Source organism: Cynocephalus volans, chromosome 8 (genome assembly GCF_027409185.1).
Source record: "Cynocephalus volans isolate mCynVol1 chromosome 8, mCynVol1.pri, whole genome shotgun sequence".
NCBI classification, from domain to species: Eukaryota; Metazoa; Chordata; class Mammalia; order Dermoptera; family Cynocephalidae; genus Cynocephalus; species Cynocephalus volans.
This window is the reverse complement of record NC_084467.1, coordinates 8,636,432-8,658,485: the sequence shown is the minus strand read 5'-3', so window position 1 is coordinate 8,658,485 and position 22,054 is coordinate 8,636,432. Positions and strand designations below refer to the sequence as shown.

At 42.5% G+C, this 22,054-nt stretch overlaps 1 protein-coding gene across 1 annotated transcript in view; it reads left to right on the top strand.

Moving 5' to 3' along the window:
* The window catches only part of MTOR (mechanistic target of rapamycin kinase), a 130,129-nt gene extending 111,293 nt beyond the window's left edge, over positions 1–18,836 (top strand). Inside the window, exons 41-58 of the mRNA XM_063107113.1 lie at positions 678–774; positions 1,059–1,157; positions 1,458–1,580; positions 1,775–1,957; positions 2,380–2,514; positions 2,726–2,900; positions 4,498–4,633; positions 5,413–5,560; positions 6,173–6,295; positions 7,585–7,667; positions 9,098–9,170; positions 9,665–9,739; positions 10,417–10,552; positions 11,359–11,424; positions 13,482–13,562; positions 13,839–13,919; positions 16,769–16,874; positions 17,889–18,836. Of these exons, the coding sequence (XP_062963183.1) occupies positions 678–774; positions 1,059–1,157; positions 1,458–1,580; positions 1,775–1,957; positions 2,380–2,514; positions 2,726–2,900; positions 4,498–4,633; positions 5,413–5,560; positions 6,173–6,295; positions 7,585–7,667; positions 9,098–9,170; positions 9,665–9,739; positions 10,417–10,552; positions 11,359–11,424; positions 13,482–13,562; positions 13,839–13,919; positions 16,769–16,874; positions 17,889–17,904 (1,936 nt within the window). The 3' untranslated portion in view covers positions 17,905–18,836. The remainder of the gene's footprint in view (positions 1–677; positions 775–1,058; positions 1,158–1,457; positions 1,581–1,774; positions 1,958–2,379; positions 2,515–2,725; positions 2,901–4,497; positions 4,634–5,412; positions 5,561–6,172; positions 6,296–7,584; positions 7,668–9,097; positions 9,171–9,664; positions 9,740–10,416; positions 10,553–11,358; positions 11,425–13,481; positions 13,563–13,838; positions 13,920–16,768; positions 16,875–17,888) is intronic.
* The last annotated feature ends 3,218 nt before the right edge of the window (positions 18,837–22,054 follow it).

Genomic DNA, 22,054 nt, shown 5'->3' with positions numbered 1-22,054 from the left:
TGAAGCCCTGGTAGGCAGGCTGTGTTAATGTCAGGACACAGAAGTACCCACCCTAATCGGTACACCCAAGATCGGTTTATAGGCCTTCTTCTCTGTGCTGCAGTATTGAGGAGTAACAGCTGACCAGGCCCCACATGGGGCTGAAACCTGCAAAGATTAAGGAGGAAAAGTGGAGTGAAGGAATAATTAACCCATCTGTTATCACAATGTTTCACACATTGAAGAGGCAGCAACTTTGAAAGGTCTAAACCTATGGCCCAAATCCGTCAGTTCAGAGGTTAGAGGAAGCAAGGGCAGCCTCCTCCTTTGCGGATCTCCAGTTGGTTAAGTGCCAGGTGCCCCTGTTGCCACTGCTCTACAAGTGACTCCTTTTGTACATGCAGATTTGTGGTTCTCTAAAGGTTATCCCGGCTCATCTGTTCAATGTCTGAGTTTATGTCATGGGGACTTCTCAATATGATCTGGGATGAAGTACTCATTCACTCGGGATGACCCCCAAGGTGTTCAGTCAAGAGTACTGCCACTCATCACGCCCACCCTCTCTCAAGGGGTCCAGAGACCAGACACACTGAAGAGCCAGATTTGAGTCCCTGCCACTTCTCAAGAGCCTTAAAGATGAAAAACAGACAAAAACTGGGAAACTAAATCTTCCTTGACTTTCTCATTTTCTTTTCCAGAGTTCTCACCTTATGGTTTGATTATGGTCACTGGCCAGATGTCAATGAAGCCTTAGTGGAAGGGGTGAAAGCGATCCAGATTGATACTTGGTTACAGGTAAGGATGAGTCAGTTTCTCTCTCTCGTGTCTCCTCTCGGAATCCTGCAATGTTCAGAGTAGCAAGGCAGCATGGGTGTGCAGTGCTAAGGAAGTAAGGCTTGGCCCCAAGGTCAAGACTCCATATTTTCTTTAGTTCTTTCAGAGAACTGAAAGGAATGAACCATTTCAGAGCCTAACAACATCAACCAAAACAAATTAGAATAGTTGATCTTTGCCCAGAAGAATAACTAGAGTTCTTTCTATGTCTCGTATGCTGCAGACTGTGTCTTTTTTAATACCAGGTAATACCTCAGCTCATTGCAAGAATTGATACACCTAGACACTTGGTGGGACGTCTCATTCACCAGCTTCTCACAGACATTGGTCGGTACCACCCCCAGGTATGTGAAGACTCTGGTCAGGTCCTCAGCTAACCATTGACGTTTGATTTGGTGGTCGGCCTTTCCTAAAGCTGATCTAGAGACACAAGTGCAGGAACTCAAGCCAAGCATTCTGTCCTGCCCCAGAATGGTCTCCCCAGCTAGCAGTCCCAGAGTTCCCTCCAAGATTGAGAGGCCCCCTTGGTAGACTCAAGTGGGTGTTAATATATCCTCACCACTTCTTTTGTCATTCTCCTTAAAATTCATATCAGGCTTCCTTGACACATCCCTTTGCAACTGTTCCTTCTGTGTTTGCTTCAGGCCCTCATCTACCCCCTGACTGTGGCTTCTAAGTCTACCACGACAGCCCGTCACAATGCAGCCAATAAGATTCTGAAGAACATGTGTGAACACAGTAACACACTGGTCCAGCAGGCCATGATGGTGAGTCTAGAGCCAGTGTGTGAGTCCACTGACCCTGTCCCCTAGCCAGAGTCTCCAGTGAGTGTTTTTCTTCTTCACGACAGTGCTGCATACTCCTTCTGGCTGCCGGAAAGAGTACCTCCTATTTCTCCAAGACAGACTGTTCTGAGTTTAGCTTACCCTTGGTGCCCCTCTCCTTCCCCTCTTTGATCCAGGTGAGTGAGGAGCTGATCCGAGTGGCCATCCTCTGGCATGAGATGTGGCACGAAGGCCTGGAAGAGGCATCTCGATTGTACTTCGGGGAGAGGAATGTGAAAGGCATGTTTGAGGTGCTGGAGCCTCTGCATGCTATGATGGAACGGGGCCCCCAGACTCTGAAGGAAACATCCTTTAATCAGGTATGGGATACAAAGAATGAAAGGACATTACCCAAGGTCTTTATCAGACTCCTTCCCCTCTAGCCTTCCTACTGACTTTAATAAAATGTGCTCTGATGGAGGTCACAGGATGTAAAAACACTAGAAATATAATTGTCATTAAGTTACAAGAACCCTCCTGAAATTTGAACTGGAAAATCACAAGATTCCTCAAGAGGTCATCTCGTCTCTCCTCTAACCCTCTCTTACCTAATAAACCATCCGGCGATTTGGGAGGTCCAGGAATGAAGACCTGCCCAGCTTCTCTTGCTCACCAGTTTCCTACCAATATCTTCCAGCCACAGTAGGCTCCTAAGGGATTTCTGCGGTCTGCTTGGGGATTTAGCCTCCTGGCTTAGTTGACACCTTGACAACTTGTAGACTTGCTGTGCTTTCCCTCTCAGGCATATGGTCGAGATTTGATGGAGGCCCAAGAGTGGTGCAGGAAGTACATGAAATCAGGGAATGTCAAGGACCTCACGCAAGCCTGGGACCTCTATTACCATGTGTTTAGGCGGATCTCAAAGCAGCTGCCTCAGGTAGGATCTTCAGGCTTCTAGCAGGTTTAACTGTCCTCATAGTCCTTCCTGTTTTACTATCTGTTAATGTTCTAACACTCATTCCAAAGCATCTGGTTTCACTTCTACCTGTAAGACTTTGGGACAAGTAATTGCTATTAGCAGTCCATTGAAAAATACTTAAATTCCTCCCGGGAGGCAGAACACTAAATCCTTTGGTAATTATTCACAGCTCACATCCTTAGAGCTGCAATATGTTTCCCCAAAACTTCTGATGTGCCGGGACCTTGAATTGGCTGTGCCAGGAACGTATGACCCCAACCAGCCGATCATTCGCATTCAGTCCATAGCACCATCTTTGCAAGTCATCACATCCAAGCAGAGGCCCCGGAAGTTGACACTTATGGGTAAGGAACACTGCACACTTCTGCCACCTGCTCTCCCTCCTACCCTGGCTGAGTCCCCCTCCCCTCTTCTGGAATTATTGCTTGCCATTCCCACTACTAATCTTTCATATGCTACATCTCTCTTGTGTTTATTGAAAGAGGAATAGAGGACAAGTGGATTTTCCCTTATCACATCCTCCTTGGGATTCTTGGTTCATTCATATAATTGTGCTTGTTTAAATGAAGCATAATGATCATGCACTAAGGGAATTACAAAGGCATACAACGGGGAGAACTGGTTGTGATGGGCAGGTGTTGGGGAACTGATGAGTCCAGTAAAGAGGCATCTGGGTGCAAACATGGAAGGTGACGAGCTACTTTGATAAAAGAGCTTCCAGGGCTGGCTGTTTAGCTCAGTTGGCTAGAGTGCAGTAGAGTTCGGATCCCCATACTGGCCAGCCACCAAAAAAGAAAAAGAACTTTTGTATTCTTGAATTTTTTTTTTTTTTTTTTTTGTAAAATCATATTCTCTCTTTTTGGGAAAAGATTGTATAAAATGAACAAACTGAAGTAGAAATGAATTCTCATAGTGAGGTTTGTTAAACAAACTGCCTCTGCAATTTCCCTGAGGGATTGAGTGTCTGAGATGGTTTAGGGAGTCCCAGGTACTCTGGTGACACTACGTGGTCTCTCTTAGTAATGCTTATTTCTTAAACGCAGTGATTATTCAGCAACACCAATTAATCATGGTCCACAGTTTATTGTCTCTCCATGGGCTGCTCTTTTTTTTTTTCTTTTTAAGATGACTGATAAGGGGATCTTAACCCTTGATTTGGTGTTGTCAGCACCAAGGTCTCCCAAGTGAGCTAACTGGCCATCCCTAGAACCCGTGACCTTGGTATTATCAATACCGCACTCTCCCAAGTGAGCCAAGGGCTGGCCCTCCATGGACTGATCTTCTAATACTAAAACAGGAGTCAGATTCTCAGGGTGTTTATTTAGCTTAATGAAGGAGCTGTTTCCAAAGGTGTGAGCAAAGGCAAGAGAACCAACAGGGAGCACCCAGGAACAAGCAGCAGTGAGAAGCTGTTGTTCACCCTACCCCAGCCCTCCAGACCTGAAAGAGAGGCCATCCAATAGAAGCTATAGCCCAGACAGAGGAACATAGCTACTTTTAGAACTGTGGCCAGGCTGGTTGTGGGGGAAATACCCTGACCTCTCCCTCTTCCCATCCTCTGACCCCCTGCCAGTGCCCCCCATTGGCCATGTCCAACTGGGATCCCAGGTGATGTGGTTTGTAGGAGTCAGGCTTCTCAGGACAGAGAAGGACAGAGTGGGCCAGGGAGGAGGGAACATATAGAATGATATTCTCTATGCATAATCATTCCTGGTCCTCAAATACAGCTTTTGTTTTCTTTAAATATGAAGAACATTGGTCATTGGTCATTGGGGACCATTAAAACCAGGCCAATACTTTTAATCAATTCTAGGGAGTGTTTTTTTTCTTTTGTAGGGAAAGTGTGATTAGGTAAGGCAAATGTAGTTCATAGGATCTTTGAGTACACTGGTGTTTTGAGAACCTCTGATCTGCACTAACTAATCCCACCCTTCCTTACAGGCAGCAATGGGCATGAGTTTGTTTTCCTCCTGAAAGGCCATGAAGATCTGCGCCAGGATGAACGTGTGATGCAGCTCTTCGGCCTGGTCAACACCCTTCTGGCCAATGACCCAACGTCTCTTCGGAAGAACCTCAGGTATTCAGAATGCTGTGAGAATGGCAAAGATTTGAGAAGTCTTCTCGTTTTTTCCTACATCTGTCCCATATAGTCCCATACCTTTACGAAATAGTTATAGAATATGTACCTGGCAGGAAGTCATCAACAGTCAAGGTGTCAAAAGAAAGAAAAATCCTAGGCCGGCCCGTGGCTCACTCGGTAGAGTGCAGTGCTGATAACACCAAGGCCACGGGTTCGGATCCTATATAGGGATGGCCGGTTTGCTCACTGGCTGAGCGTGGTGCTGACAACACCAAGCCAAGGGTTGAGATCCCCTTACTGGTCATCTTTAAAAAAAAAAAGAAAGAAAGAAAAATCCTCCAGAATTTTTAGAGTATTCTCATTGAGAAATGCCTTTAGCAACCTTCAAAGATACCACATTGGAGCAATTTATGGCAATTAAACCAGAGATTCTACCAATTTGATGTGTTTTACCCCTGTAGGATGAAAGCCCAGCCAACCCTTTTCTATCCTCAGTACTCTGTTGCTTAAGACTGCAAATATTAAGTTGAGAGGTTATTTTAACCTTAGTCACTTGATTGTTCCCCCAAAGCAATGAGTTTGTCAAGCAAGTTGAGAAGACCAATACTGCTTTCATATCACTAGGGCACTGTCTTTCTATGATGCTTTATTCTTCACAATGTGTCCCTCACTACACACTTCACAGCAGCCATTAAAAATAGTCTGCATGTGTCCTGAATTGATCAAAAGTATACTCTCTTTACTTTACAATAACCCTGCTTTCCTGTGGATACCAGCATTCAGAGATATGCTGTCATCCCTTTATCAACTAATTCGGGCCTCATTGGCTGGGTCCCCCACTGTGACACACTGCACGCCCTCATCCGGGACTACAGGGAGAAAAAGAAGATCCTTCTGAATATTGAGCATCGCATCATGTTGCGGGTATGTGATGAGGCTGCCAGCCCCAACCCACCTGTAATGGCCTTGGAGGCAAAACTCACAAATCAGGGAATCTACATAGAGCTGCTTTCCTGGCTGTACTATGTATGTCCATCACTGAATAATCTACTTGAGGCAGTCATCTGTTAACAACGGTTTAATGAAGTGAGTCCTAAAGCAGGCAACCTTCTCTAAGAAACTGAAGGACCCTAAAGCCCAGAAATTGTTTTCATCATCCTAGGTGAGACTAGACAGATAAATATTAGGCAACCTAATGTATACAAAGCACTGGTCATATGGAGAAGTCATGTTTAGTCGATGTGTGAGTAATAAGAAGACAATTGCTTGAAACCTTCAGTACTCTCATCCCCACCAGTAGGCTTGTACTGGGATGAGACCTAGTGTTTTCTCCTTATGCCCTGGGAGTTCCCGTGGTCATCAGGTTAGAGTGGCTACTCCCTTTTTCCTTTTGCAATGTTCTTATTTCCTTTCTATTTTTGGTTCTGGTGGTGAAATTAGGACCCAGATCTGCCTGAACCCCAATCCTTATTTCTTTCTGGAGTAAGCTGCTTGTCTTAGGCTGCTATTTTACTGTATGGTTGTGTCCTGATACAGATGGCTCCAGACTATGACCACCTTACTCTGATGCAGAAAGTGGAGGTGTTTGAGCATGCAGTCAATAACACAGCTGGGGACGACTTGGCCAAGTTGCTTTGGCTGAAAAGCCCTAGCTCAGAGGTACGGCCACTCAGGCATTCCACTCCCTTTGCACACCCCACTCTCAAAAGGATGGGCTCCTTGTTTGTTCATGCACACGCGATGCACTCCTCTTTGTTAAGATTAGCTACAGATTATGTACATTCTCTCATAACAACAATTAAGTGGGTGAGCCATGTAATTTAGCAGATTTAGATTGAGTAGTTTAATCTTTCTCCTGTTGCTTGCAATCGTATTTGAGCTCTTTATATATTAAGGATAGTAAGTCTTTTTCATATATGTTACAAATTTCCTGTTTATTTGTTCTTTTAATTTTGTTAATAGTATGTTTTTTGGTTTGGGGTTTTTGTTTATGATATACAGACCTTTTTTTGAGTTATAAGTTATCAGATTTTTAATCCTTTTCTTTAAAGTTTCTACCTTTGGCTTTATATTCTAAAAGGCCCTCCACCTCAAGATTATGTATCTTTTTACCTGTATTTCCTTGTACTTATTATAAGTATTTTGTTTTTGTACATTTAAGTCCTAACTCAATTTGGAATTTATTATAAGATTAGGGTATAACTTTATTTTTTTAAAGATGATTAATCAACAGTCTACCAAATAATCCATCCTTTTCCCCCACTATGTATAAGATTCCATTTTTTATTATACACTAAATTCTTATGTGCCCTTGGATTTCTTCCTAGGGCTTCTATTCTAGTTCAATGCTTTTTCTGCCCGTTTCTCCTCAAGTACTGTACTATTAATACAAGTTCCTTCTCACTGGCTAGTTCATATATTTCTTCCAGATAAACTTTGGGATCATTTTGTAAAGGTCCCCAAAAAGTACCACTGAATTTTATTGGAATTATATTACATGTATCAAATGATTTGGGAGGATATTACATCTTTTAATCTTAAGTGGATATCCGGAAATGAATATTTTCATTTACTTAGTTCCTTTTTTTTTTTTTTTTTTTTTTCTTTTTTCTTTTTTCTTTTTCGATGGCTAGCCAGTACAGGGATCAAACCCTGGACCTTAGTGTTTTTAGCACCACACTCTAACCGACTCAGCTAACAAGCAAGTCCTATTCAGTTCTTTATGTTCCTAAGAAAAGTTTATTTATTCATCTAAGTCCTATGCATTTCTAATGAAGTTTATTTCAAGGCATAGTTTGTTATTGTAATATTTGTGAATAGAATCTTCATTCCATTATATGTTCTAACTGGTTAGTGATATAATACAACAAAACAACTCATTGGGTTATAATTATGTTGAACGTAGGTAGTTTCCAGAGTCTTAATTCACATGTGCTCCTGTGTTCTAGGTGTGGTTTGACCGAAGAACCAATTACACCCGCTCTTTAGCAGTCATGTCAATGGTTGGATATATTTTGGGCCTGGGAGATAGGTGAGTAAGTTTCATTTGTTTCTTTTAGTGTTCTTTCTCCATTGTAGTTTTCTTGAAAGCTTTCGTTTTGTTTTCCAGTGAGATTTATGACAATTTGGTGAATAAATATTTGTAGTTTGTACATCAGGCCTCTTTTGCAGCATCAGCCTTTGCACCCTATTTATTACCCATATGCCAATAGAACAACACATCAAACTAAAGGAAAAAACTGTAGTCCAAGTACTACTTTCTCCATAGGTTGGTTTAATGTATTAAAAACCATATTAAATCAGATTGATTTTATTGATTCAATAAACATTTATCAATCACCACTATGCTAAGGTAAATACTTCTATTTCTGTAATTGAAACCAACCAAAGTAGTAGATCCTTCTGATATTTTTGCTTAATAAATTTTACTCACATGTACTGAACAAAAAAGTAATTTTGAGATATTCAGAAATTGACTCAGAAGAACCTAAACAAAACTGGTTATTTGATGTCTACGGTTTTTCTCCTGGGATCATGTCTTATGCAATTATTTGAGAGTAAAAATAATTTTTTCTTTTTTGCCTTTTTTTCCACCACTGTGCTAAGGAGGAGAGAGAAAAAATACTTTTATCCTACAAAAATAATAAATTCTGGGCCGACCCCGTGGCTCACTCAGGAGAGTGTGGCGCTCCCACCACAGGTTCGGATCCTGTATAGGGATGACCGGTGTGCTCACTGGCTGAGCTCAGTGCAGGCGACACCAAGCCAAGGGTTCCGATCCCCTTACCGGTCACAAAAATAATAATAATAATAATAAATTCATGCTTTAAAAAAAAAAAAACCAGCAGAATGTCTATTGATAAAAGCCAACCGATCCTGTCTGGACTGGCTCAGGGGCTCCAGCTGCTCAGTAGTAATGATAGAGCCCTACCACTCTGAGGTGCCAGCCCTGCCAGAAACTATCATGTACCCAAGATCTCAGGAAAGCAAGTTATCTGTTCCATGTGTAACTCACACCATAAATCCTCACTCGGGCCCTAGAGCAGGAGTTAGCAAACTTTTTGTGGAAAGGGCCAGATAATAAATATTTTAGACTTTGTGAGCCATATGGTCTCTATCACAGCCTGTCAACTCTGCTGTTATAGCACAGAGGCATCCCGAAGTACTACATAAGCAAGTGACCAGGACTGTGTTCTACTACTAAGCTTTAGTTTTTGTTTTTGTTTTGTTTTTTTTTTAAAAGATGACCGGTAAGGGGATCTTAACCCTTGACTTGGTGTTGTCAGCACCACGCTCTCCCAAGTGAGCCACAGGCCAGCCCTTAGCTTCATTTAGTTTAGTGGGGGGGCTGGATTTGGCCCAAGGGCTGCCCTTTGCAAACCCCTGACCTAGACTATCCCCTACTTGTTGATCAGTGATGCTTTGTTGATCTTTACCTGATCTCTTTTCTGTTTCTCAAAGACACCCATCCAACCTGATGCTGGACCGGCTGAGTGGAAAGATCCTGCACATTGACTTTGGGGACTGCTTTGAGGTGAACCACGTGTTCGAGAACTCAACATAAAGCTCACCTGCCCAAGAGATCACTTTTCACCCTTCTCTGACAGTTCAGGCAAACTTAAACCCAAAGTGCCTTATCCTCACCCCTGCCTTTCCTACTACCACAACAGAAAGTGAGTCTAAGAAATGAAATCATGCTCTTAGTTGGACTCTAAGCCTACTTGTGGCAAGGGCTACTGTTCCCACACCCTCTCTGAGTGGAGGAATCCCCCATCCTCCAGGCAGCCAGCTGGCCAAGGGCCTGAGCATGTACACACTTGTCCTTTTTCTTTTCATTCTTCTCTTTTTTTTTTAGTCTTTCAGATGCCTGTGACAAGTCTCCTCACTAAACTCAAGCTACTTCATTTCTCCACTGTAATTAAAACCAGTGCAGATGATGCAATGGAAAGCCACCTGCCCTCATCTTGCTTTAGCTAAAGAAAACAATCTGAGCATTGATTGGGTTTTTTTCTCTATATTACCCTATAGGTTGCTATGACCAGAGAAAAGTTCCCAGAGAAGATTCCATTTAGACTAACAAGAATGTTGACCAATGCTATGGAGGTGAGTGGATATTGGAAACAAGCTGCTTTGAAATACAGCTTTTTGTCCCTTCTTTAGGGACAGACTTGCTTGTTAGAGCTCAGCAGTTTCCCAAAGTGCTCATGTGATTTCTGGAGCAGTTGTCTGTTGTTTGCCATTATGTTAGAAATTATCCGTCTTTAGGGCCGGCCAATGGCTCACTCAGGAGAGTGTGGTACTGATAACACCAAGTCAAGGGTTAAGATTCCCCTTACCGGTCAACTTTTTAAAAAAAAAAAAAAGAAAGAAAGAAATTATCCATCTTTGAAAGTGCTACCACTTGACCTCAAACCTGGTTTCATATGTATCATAGTCCTCCCTGACTCCTTCTTCCAAGACATTGCCCGCCTGATATATCAATATGGCCTGTGTCTCTGCTTCCTGAGTGAGGGTGACAAGACTTGCTTTTGAGGGCCAGCCCATGGCTCACTCAAGAGAGTGTGGTGCTGATAACACCAAGGCCACGGGTTCAGATCCCTATATAGGGATGGCTGGTTTGCTCACTTGGGAGAGCCTGGTGCTGACAACACCAAGTCAAGGGTTAAGATCCCCTTACTGGTCATCTTTAAAAAAAAAAAAAATGACTTGCTTTTCATCATAAGGCATTAATGAGCCAGAGATAGTAACTCCTGTGGTAAGTTACTCTGTCCCTTCTCTAGGTTACTGGTCTGGATGGCAACTACCGAATCACTTGTCACACAGTGATGGAAGTGCTTCGGGAACACAAGGATAGTGTCATGGCTGTGCTGGAGGCCTTTGTCTATGACCCGTTGCTGAACTGGAGACTGATGGACAGTAAGTATTATCAAGTACACGGGAGCCAGGCTGGGCACCCTTCCAAATTAGGAATATCCAACACATATTGTATTAGCCTGTTCCCCTTCAAGCCTGGAGCCAGAGATGCATTACTGAGCTATTGCATTACATTTTAACAAGCAACTCTGGTGGCTGGAAAGGAATTTCAAGTATTTTTATTAACTAAAACACAAAACTCCCATTATTGGTTTAGATATTAATTTAAATATTTTTCATGATAAATAAAGTACTGTAGTGATTTTTGTTTGTTTGGGCTTTATATAGAGTAGTAAGCTGGAATTTTAATAAGAAATGTAAACAGATTCTATATGATACAGCAATCTCTTTGTCTACACTTTGTTTCTACCTTCTTAGAGGAAGTTTACTAACAAGAGGCTTCTCATCCACTGCAATTAAATCATACTTTGACCTTATGTTATCTGTATTATGTTGTCTAAATCCAAATCAACGGTATAGAGTGTCCCCCTAGGTTGCATATCCCGTGCTAACATCCGCTTACATACTCCTGAGTAATATGTCTTTGTTCTCTCTTTGGAGTAATAGCTTTTGGAAAAATTACATTTTTAGGGGCTGACTGGTTAGCTCAGTTGGTTAGAGTGTAGTGCTGATAACACTGAGGTCCACAGTTAGATCCCTGTACTAGCCAGCTACAAAAGAAATTTAAAAAGAAAGAAAAATTATATTTTTATGATTGTAAGAAAATGTCGTATCAACTGTAAATATCCTATCAACCAAATTTCTTTCAAGTCAAAGTTTGAAGTGCTTTTTAATCTTTCTTTCCCTAGCAAATACCAAAGGCAATAAGCGTTCCCGAACGAGGACAGATTCCTACTCTGCTGGACAGTCAGTAGGTGGGTGCAACCCATGGGAGATTGCAGATTCTGTCCCCTTTGTCTAGAGTGTTTCTAGAATGGGCTGAGCTTTGTTATTTCCATTAGGCAACTTGACTTAAGGCGGTAATGGCTGCTGAATATGAAGGAAGTAAACCTGTTTTTCTCAAGGTTCTTGACATTGTTTTGCAGAGATGCTATCACTGCTAACATATCACCTGACAGGCATTTATTGAACTTGAAAAATGTGGTCTAGAAATATTTACTGGGCACCAAGGATGGAGTGGATACCTGAACCTCAGAAATTTTTGATCAGAGAAAGTTTGATCAGAGAAAGATCAAACTATCTGATCTTTCTCTATCCATAAAAACACAGCTAAACGTATGTTTGAATATCAGCCAGTATTTAGCATGTCCTTTAATGGTTTGGGGGTTGTGATAATCATTAACAGTATTACCTTGGTCCTCAAGCATTGTTAATAGATCAGAAATGGGAAGATAGAAGCAGCAGAAATTTACATTGCTTGAAGGAGCCCTGAAACCCCATGAAACATTGTTTCCAGGAATGTGGTTAACAGAACAAGAGTCCCAGAAAGACACATGCCCCACTGAGATCCAGAATGCGTTTTGTATATTGAAAACTCTCAGAAGTGTTAGGGTAAAGCTGTTTAACTTTGTTTAGCCTTTCACTCCGCCCCTAACCCACCTCCCACCCCTTTTTCCCTCATAACATCTAATATCCCACACACATCACACTTTGGGAAATACTGTTGGGGTGTAAAGAAGTAAATATTCTCTACAAATGTTTATGGAACATTTACAACTAGTTACTTAAGTAAGCCAAAATAATGTCTAGGGGTACAAAAAGAAAATGTAAGGTAAGAGGTCATCCTGAAGAAGCACAGAATCACATTATGGAATGGACCACAATATACATGAAATAACAAGAGAACAATACACTGTGCTATGTAATTGAGTACCCGTGCGCCCTTTGGTTTGGAATAGAAGGGCTGTGGGAATTCAGAGAAGGAGGCTTTCACTCTGAACTGTAATAGTTATGGGAACACTTGGCTTGGTGGCATTTAACCATCACTTAACCAGAAAAAGGGTAATTTATCCTTATTGGATGGATGGAATCTGGATGCATAGAAAGGAAAAGGGTGTTCCAGGCAAGAAATTGGGTACTGGGTTATAGTGTCCTATGTGAATATGCATGGTCTGTACCCTGGACACCATGACAGATTTGTGAATGCCTGAATTGCCTGGGCCATGTCATCCACAGTGTCTAGTGTACCTTGTACGCCAAGTGTGCTGAAACTTGCTGGTTTCATGCTAAGGGTCCACATCTAATATATTACTGTGTGACTCCGATACACTGCCTACATTGCACAGAGGAAAATTAGGACAGCTGGTTCTGGACCTAGTTGTTTAGCTTAAAAGTTAAGTTCCAAAGGGTCATTTATAAAAGGATTGTCATCACTACCTTTATTCGGAAGGTCTGTGGTGTACATGGACAGTGTTAAAATAATTTCATGATCCTGATACCAGACTCGTGCTAAAGGCCATAATCAGTGGAGAGTGACAGTAACACCTCAGGACTTTTTTTTTCTTTACCCAGATATTATCATTAGTTTTTGTCCATCCAAACACATTTTGCCACCAGTCCTTTGACCTATATTCCCATTCTCTATGTAAGAATATTGTATTAATGCTATTTGCTCAAAAATCCATGTTTCAATTCTGATAAAAACACCATATTCTTCACTAATAATAACTCACTTGAAAATGGTTTTGCAGATTTAAAAACTTTTAAGCACATAAAGAATAATAAAAGGAGCTGTCCACTTAGCTTACTTGGTTAGAGCATGGTGTTGATACCAACAAGGTGAAAGGTTCAAATCCCCGTACCAGCTAGCCACCAAAAAAATAAAAAGAATAATATAAAGCTTCCTCTCTTTTCCCCTTTGAGGTTGGTAGGGAAGGTGTTAAAGGAATATAGTATGTATAGAATTAGAAACTAACACTGACAATGGCTTCTTGGTGTTTGAATTTTCTGTTAATTGATTTTTTTCCCCTAGAAATTTTGGATGGTGTGGAACTTGGGGAACCAGCCCATAAGAAAACGGGGACCACGGTGCCAGAATCTATTCATTCTTTCAGTAAGTTCAACCTCTGGGAAATTGTACCAGTGACTAGCTCAGTAAGAAATAGCAGCTGTGTTGTACCATGAGCGGGGATCAATAAGATGAAGCAACAAAACGGCCTTTGAGCAGAAAAGGTTCCATGAACTTATTATATTCTGAAGACAAAGATGCACACAGAGGAAGGAGTACTTAACACTTACAAAAGTGACTATTTGAGAAAAACAGGGGCACCCATTGAACCTGTTGCAATGATCCAGTTCTTACTGTTATTTCTACTTTTGTGTATTCCAGTTGGAGATGGTTTGGTGAAACCAGAGGCCCTAAATAAGAAAGCTATTCAGATTATTAACAGGGTTCGAGATAAGCTCACTGGTGAGTGTGTGTATATGTTTACTAAAAAGGGACGGAAAGTCTAGGAGACATTCCTCTCCTTGAGTGGGTAATCTACCCCATTTCTGGTGGCGTCAGCCCCTCAGCTTTTTTCTTTTTTTTTTAAAGATGATCGGTAAGGGGACCTTAACCCTTGACTTGGTGTTGTCAGCACCACACTCTTCCAAGTGAGCCAACCGGCCATCCCTATATAGGGATCCGAACCCGTGGCCTTGGTGTTATCAGCACCACAGTCTCCCAAGTGAGCCACGGGCCAGCCCTAGCTCCTTAGCTTTGATCCCATGCAGCTCACAGGAGTGTCTCTCAGGCCATCAGTTAAGCAGCGTCTATGGTTCTTCTTTCTGATGACCGATGACAATATTACTTAAAGTTAGTTTAATCTCATTTAACTCAGGAAGTGAATAAAGTTCTGTTGAGTCCAAAATCAGCCAAATTTTGGAAAATGTGTTTTATCCTCAGAGCTTGATATTAGAGCACATCTGACCACTCCGATGCATTGCCTCTCTGTACTTTGGTAGCTGTGATAGGGTGCAGATAATGGAAGGGGAGAAAGTGTATTTTGGAAAGGAGACATCTCACATTGATCATCTTCCTTCTGACTGGGAGGTGGTGTGACATGGAGGGTGGGAGCCAGGGAAGCCCAAGTCCCTAGCTCTACTGCCTGCCTGTTGTGCAACCTCTGAGCCTCTGCCTCTTCATCTGGAGGAAGGGAAGAGTGCCTCCCTTAGAGGGCAGTGAGGATCACATCAGATAGGGGATGCCAGGCACTTAGCATTGGGGCCTGGCATGTTTTGTAGTTGAGGTGTACTTGTAGAACACCAATAAGTGCTAAGTGCTGAAGAAACAGTGTTGGTAAAAACAGACAGGTTTCCTGCCTTTGTGGAACTCTAAATTGAGAGGGGAGCATTACAGTAAGTGGAGGAGAGGGACTCAGGGCTATGATGCCTGTAATAGGAGAATTTAATCTAGTTTGGGAGTTCAGGGAAAGCTTCCCTATAACCCATGAGCTAAAATCTGAAAGAGGAGTTAGTTAGGAGTACATTGTTCTAGGAAAGGGAAATAGCATGTGCAAGGGTCCTGTGGTGGGAGAAAAGGATGGCCAAAAAAAAAAAGGTCCAAAAGCAGGATGCGGGGAGCTCAGTGTAGCATATTTTCACTCTGGGTAGGCCAGGGCCCAGATCACACAGGACCTTATGTTTTTATCCTATATCCTAAGGGCAGTGGGAAAGCACTGAAAGATTGTAAGTGGAGTGGGGAGGGAGATAGAGGCCTGAGCATTTGCATTGTGAAACACTGCCTGTTCTGGCTGTGTGGAAAATGTATTAGAGCAAAGGCATGCAGGTAGGTGCACCAAGTGACAGGCTGCCAGTCTTCTAGGCAAGACAGGACAGTCGATTAGACTCGAGAGGTGAGAGTGGAGTTGGAGTTGAGAGATCTCAAGGAGGTAAAATCAAAAGGATTGATGGTGGGGCAGGAGGGATGGGGAGGATCCAGTGGGGCTCCAAGTCTCTGGTGACCATCTGAGAGCTGTGATGCACCTGGCAGCCAGACAGAAGCTGAAAATATGAAGTGAGAGAGAGAGAAAAGAAGAAAATATGAAGTGAGAGAGAGAGAAAAGCCAGGAAAGAGAGACAAGCTTAAAAACTCTTGAGTAGTTTGTGCTGGAGCAGAGGATTAAGGAGTGGTTAAATGAGAGCTTTTTTTTTCTTTGATGGGAGAGAAAAATGTGTTTACAAAGGTTAGAAAGACGCAGTTAGCAACGAGTTTGAAATATGAGTGAGAGGAAGGATAATGGGTACTGTAAGTCTCCTAAGAAAGCAGGAGGGGATGGGATCCAAAGTGCAGGTAAGGTGAGTCCTCAGTGGGAGGAGACACGGCTCTCCAGGGTACTGGGAGGGGAAAAGAGCTCATGTTGAGTGAACCCAGCATCCTGAACACTGCCTCACATATCATCAGGGCTCAAAAACTATGTGTTTTATGAATTAAATAACTTGTAAAGTAGGAAATGAGGGCATCTCCTGAGGGTGAGAAGTGGAAGGAGAGGTTCAGACATTTGGGGAGAGTGGAGAGGACTCAAAATAGTCTTTGTGGCGATGGAGAGGCATGTTGCCAAGGAAGCTTCATGATCTGGCCAAGCAGTGCTGAGCACCTGTTTGAGGTCAGAGATTATGAATTCATAATGGAAGCAAGCTGCCCTGTGGACAGAAATGCTCACAAATGGGGCCGAGCCCGTGGCGCACTCGGTAGAGTGCTGCGCTGAGAGCGCGGCGACGCTCCCGCCGCGGGTTCGGATCCTATATAGGAATGACCGGTGCACTCACTGGCTGAGTGCCGGTCACGGAAAAAAAAAAAAAAAAAGAAATGCTCACAAATGGAGACTAGTAGGATTAACTAGTAGATTTCTCATCCATTTGTCCAGCTCAAGGAGGATTTTGGACTAGAGGGAATCTTTGTAAACCCATCGACCAGATCTCTTCCGCTCCCAAACTCAGCCAGCTGCAGGACTTTACCTTCTTTAAACCAAGTCTGTATTGAGAGGGGATGAGGGGGCTTGCCAATTAGCTCAGTTGGTCAGAGTGTGATGCTGATAACACCAAGATCCAGGTTTCAATCCCTGTACCAGCCAGCCGCAAAAAAAAAAAAAGAGAGACACTAGTGTTTATTCAAATCACCTGGAGGTGAATTTTTAAAATCCAACAATAGTGTATCCTTCATACTCATATATGAGAATAAACTGATTTGGGCTGCATAAACAATTAATCCCAACAGGAGACAAGGAGTGCATCAACAGTCAGGTGCAGATTAAAATGTTTTTGTTTCTCCTATCCTAGGTCGGGACTTCTCTCATGATGATACTTTGGATGTTCCAACACAAGTTGAGCTGCTTATCAAACAAGCAACATCCCATGAAAACCTCTGCCAATGCTATATTGGCTGGTGAGTGGGCATCTCCAAGTAACTTTGTTAAAATAAGCTATCGGGGGCCAACCCCATGGCTCACTCGGGAGAGTGCGGCGCTGGGAGCGCAGGAGCGCTCTCGCCGCGGGTTGGGATCCTATATAGGGATGGCCGGTGCACTCACTGGCTGAGCGCGGTGCGGGCGACACCAAGCCAAGGGTTGCGATCCCCTTACCGGTCACATAAATAAAAAAATAATAATAATAAATTTTTTAAAAAATAAGCTATTGGGCTGGTTGGCTCAGTTAATTAGGGCATGGTGCTAATAACACCAAGGTCCAGGGTTCAATCCCTGTATGGCCAGTCTCCATAAATAAGGTAGGTAGACAGACAGACAGACAGACAGATAGATAGATAGATAGCAATCCCCACCCTATGCCCCAAACGTAGGGTAGCAAAAAAACACTTGGTGTGGGGTATTCATAAAGAGCAGTTATAGGCTCAAATCTCTTTAAAAGTTTGTATTCACTGTGTGTGCTCATTGTTCTGAAAAGGAGGAAATTGGGAAATATGGATGCATAGCTAGAAGGCAGACATTAAAATTACAGTAAGAGAAACGGTTTAAGAGAATAGGCAAGATTTGTTTGTTTGAGAGGGGTTTTTTTTGGATTTTTGCTGTCAATCCAACTCAGAGATACAGGAAGAGCAAAGGAAAAGAAGCCAGAGCAGTAACAGAAGGAGAAAAAAAGACAAATTTATGATCTGGGAGTCTAACCTCAAGGACCACTTGGGGTGTGCTTTGATTAATTGCCTGAGGCATGCTTGAAGGCAGAAACTTGAGAGGGAGGGGGATGGGGAAGTGTCCTTGTGGACCTCAGCAGGCATTAGCCCTTGACTGGAGGTGGTGAGTGTGTCCCACACAATTAGTTGTGGGAGATCTCAGGGAACGCCCTGGGGTTGTCAGAGCTTGGTCTTTCCATTGTCAAGTTATCTGTGTAAAGCTTTGAAGAAGCTCAAATTATTAAAATATTCCTTTTCTGTCTTCCTTCTTAGGTGTCCTTTCTGGTAACTGGAGGCCCACATGTGCCCACACCATTTCTTCAGAAGCTTTTGTACTTTGGTACATGCTTCCACTAAACTGAAACCATGGTCAGAAAGTTTGACTTTGTTAAATATTTTGAAATGTAAATGAAAAGAACTACTGTATATTCAAAGTTGGTTTAAATCAACTTTCTAGCTGCTGTTAAAGAGTATATTGTCAGAAACAAAAGGCTTGATTTGGTTCCCAGGACAGTGAAACACAGTAATACCACATAAATCAAGCCATTGATTTTTGGGGAACAGAAGATCCATAATTTTAGAAATACGGGTTTTGACTTCACTCACAAGAGAACTCATCATAAGCCTTTTCTGATAGAAGTCCTTCCTCTCAACGTGGGTGCAGCAAACTCAGCACAGCCAGGAGGCCTCAGGTCATGGAGAAAATGGATTAGGATCTCAGACTGTAAAGAAGTGGAAGAAGCAGACTTACTTCATCCCTTCCACACATCCAGTTACCTCTCTGGTCCATGGACAGCAGCAACAACAACATTTTCAGAATTGGCCAAAATGGGTGGGATAGGGCTGGCTTCTGCCTGACCCAGCAATGCTGCATCTCACACACTTCAATCCAAGACCTGAACTGCTAGGAGGGGAGTTTATTGAGTTCACTGGCGGCCTTTGCTGAGCAAACGCACAGAGGGGATCACAGCACAGTGGGGAGGCCCACACTCGCCTTCCCCAGCACAGTTCTGGGATGTTTTCAGTGAGGTGTGAATACTCTGTGTTCAGAGATGCTGTCATGGAGGTGCCGAACACAGGGAAGGTCTAGTACATGTTGGGAATTATGAGCAAAATAATATTCGACTAAATGCACAAAGTATAAAGTGTAGCCATGTCTAGACACCATGTTGTATCTGAATAATTTTTGTGCCAATAAATGACATCGGAATTTTGAACACATGTATATGAGTGGCTTTTTATTCTTTATTATTAGTTCAAAAAGGAAGAACTTATTCCTTCAACATTTAACTTTTACTTATGAAGCACTTAGTACTAAAGACTACAAAGGACACAGAACGTGACGTAGTCCCTTTCCTTGGGGTGTTCCCAAGCCAGACACAGTGGAGAAAGCACACTATACATGTGAGCAGAGAACTCCACCCCAGCCAAATGGTAAGAAGAGCCATGTGTGAGCCACAGGCAGGAGCACTAATTCCACTGGAATTCCAAGAAAGCCTCATGGAAAGGGTGACATTTAGGATAAGTCTTAAAACAGGAGTGGGAGTTTGTCAGATGAAGCAAGTGGGAACATTCTCAGCAGAAGAAGAAGTACCAAGCACTGAGGTGTAAAAGCATGACATCCATAGCAATCCCAAGTATTAACACGAGCCACATGAAACTGCAGGTATTTGACCATTTTTGATATTAAAAAATGGTATTTTCATATTGTTGGAACTCATAGTTCCACATGTCTGGCTCGGTGGTCATTGGGGAATAAAAGAAGCAACAGGAGCTGGCCAATTAGCTGCTTAGAGCAATGTCAAGGGTTCGGCTCCCTGTACTGGCCAGCCACCAACAGAAAAGGAATAACAGGAAAATAATAAGTAATAATAGAAACTAAAAGGAAGTTAGAAAGTAGGATGGAGCCAGACGGGGGCCTGCCCCACCGTCAACAGCAAGGAGTGGTGCTATGAAGTTTTAGAATCTGAGTCATGTTTTTACGAGACAACTGGGGTCAAACAGATGGAAATAAAATTAGAAGCCGCGAGAACCAGTAAGGAGGCTGTTGTAATAATGGAGAGGAGGGAATATTAAATGGAGCTGGCAAGTACTCTATACAGATTTCCTCTAAAGAGAGCATGCCTAAAGAGAAGTACTTCCAAGAATATTCTTTTTATTTAAGTGAATTTTTTTTCTAAATTCTCTTGGTCCACAGCTACCCGGTGAGAAAGATTATCACCATAAAAGCTATTCAAAGAAGGTATATTAGGAGGAGGAAAATTATAAGGCCAGGAACCATACCTTATGTGTCTTTGTATCCCCCCAAACTGCCAGAAGACCTACCCCACAGTTCCTTATGGAACACCATAAGGATTGGTTGGAGAACTCATCTGTTCAAAACAGAGATGAGGGCTGGCCGGTTAGCTCAGTTAGTGCACAGTGTTATGACACCAGGATCAAGGGTTCAGATCCCCATACTGGCCAGCTGCAAAAAAAAAAACAAAGATGAATTTAAATCTCAGTAGTGATACTAATAAGTTTTAATATAGCAAGAAAGTCTCATACCTATCTTAGATTTTCTGTTTCAGGCCACACTCAGCTCCTGGCTGAGGCTCCCCAAGATTGATACCAAACTCAGGTCTGCCTGCCTTCCCCCAGACAAAAAACAACCCAAAAGTCAAATGTTGGTGAAAACAGAAGTCGGCTTTTATTCAGGAATACCAGTGACCTAAGGAGTGATGGTAGGCTAACCCATCTCTCTGGTAAACTTGAAGGAAAATGGCCAGACTAAAGCCATCTCAAAGTCTCAGTTTTACTGAAGGGTTTTTTAAGAGGGGGATGAGAGAATGGGACATGAGAAAATGAAAAACAGGAGGGAGGGACACATGAGCAGCGAGGGCTTCATGCAAGGTCTCAGGTGCAGTCTTGCCAAGACTCATCTGGTTTCTGCTCCTGTCCTTGTTATCTCATGGTCCTACTAGAGGATGGTACGTGCAGGTCTGCGGCTCCAGGCTGATTGGAAAACAACTACATTTATGTAACTAATGTCATCTTGCCGTATAACCGAGGTTCAAAGTATCAAATAACCTTGGGAAAAGAGGGAACTCAGAGAAATGCATGTCAAGAAAAGCACTCTTTAGAATTTGTCTACAGCCCATGCAGTTTTAGGGCCTAACATGGCTTCAGTCCTACTCACTCCAAAATTTCTATAACAGTCCTAAATCATGTATCACCTATTTTGCTCCAGAAAATATGATCACCCTAACTTTCTTGGTCCCAGATCAAATAACTCTCTGAGTACAGTGATGATACCTTTCATGAAAGATAAAGGGCATGAGAATTAATGGACTCAGGAAAATGGTGGCCATCAGTGGTGAAGATATATTCCTTAGGACATGAGAGTCTGCATTAAGATCATTGGTGAATCCAATAGGTTTTAAGTTATATATAAGCGAAATCTGGCTCTGTGAAGATGAATTACCAGAGGCAGGGGAGGAGCTAATGGAAGACTTTAAGAAGTCTAACCCCTGGCTGGCTGGTTAGCTCAGTTGGTTAGAGCCCAGTGTTATAACACCAAGGTCAAGGGTTCAGATCCCTGTACCAGCCAGCAGCCAAAACATTTAAAAAATAAAAAGATAAAAATCTAACCCATCAATCCCAAATGATTTCGTGTAACCCTGTGTGAAGGAAAGATGTGGCAAAGAATGACTTTCAGGATCCTTGCATTAATGGGGTTCCAGAGTCTGGGCCCTAAAACTCAGAGGCAATATAAAGTATTTTTGAGGAATCATGGCTGTTGTGTCAAATTACTAAATTTCGAACCTCAACTCCACCTCATACTACCTGTATGACTTTAGCCAAGTTACTTAATTTCTCTGAGCTCGTTTTCTAATCTGAAAGTGTACGATGTACCTTGTGAGGCTATTTGAAGGATGAGATCTTCCATGTGAATCACTTAGCACAGTCTGACACATGGTATTAGGCTGAACCATATGAAATAAGTGTTCAAAAATACTAGCTGTTAAAGTGAAGTAGGACTTTGTTCTTCCAGGGTACCTGTGCACCTGAAGTACATACATGGGAAAGAAAAGGAGAAAAAGCAAGTGTTCTGTTAATAGTATTTTCTGAATAACGATAACAGCTAACACTTATTGAACACTTAATAAGCCAAATGAATTATATTAAGGCTATGCCACCCCTGATCTTAGGGGAGAGGATATATCCCCTGAGCCGACTGCTAATACAGTGTCTCCTTCATAAAAAGAGCTCTTGCAAGCATTCAATTAACATATATGTTTATTGAGTTACCACTGGGTGCCTTAACAATGCGGGTTCCAGTGGTGTCGATGGGGAAGAAGGTCTGACTGGAGGCATGCAAAGAGCCTTGGAGGTGAGCAAGTGCGGTGGGAGGTATAGACCCTTTTCCCGGGAGTTTATAAAGACCAAGATCAATGTGA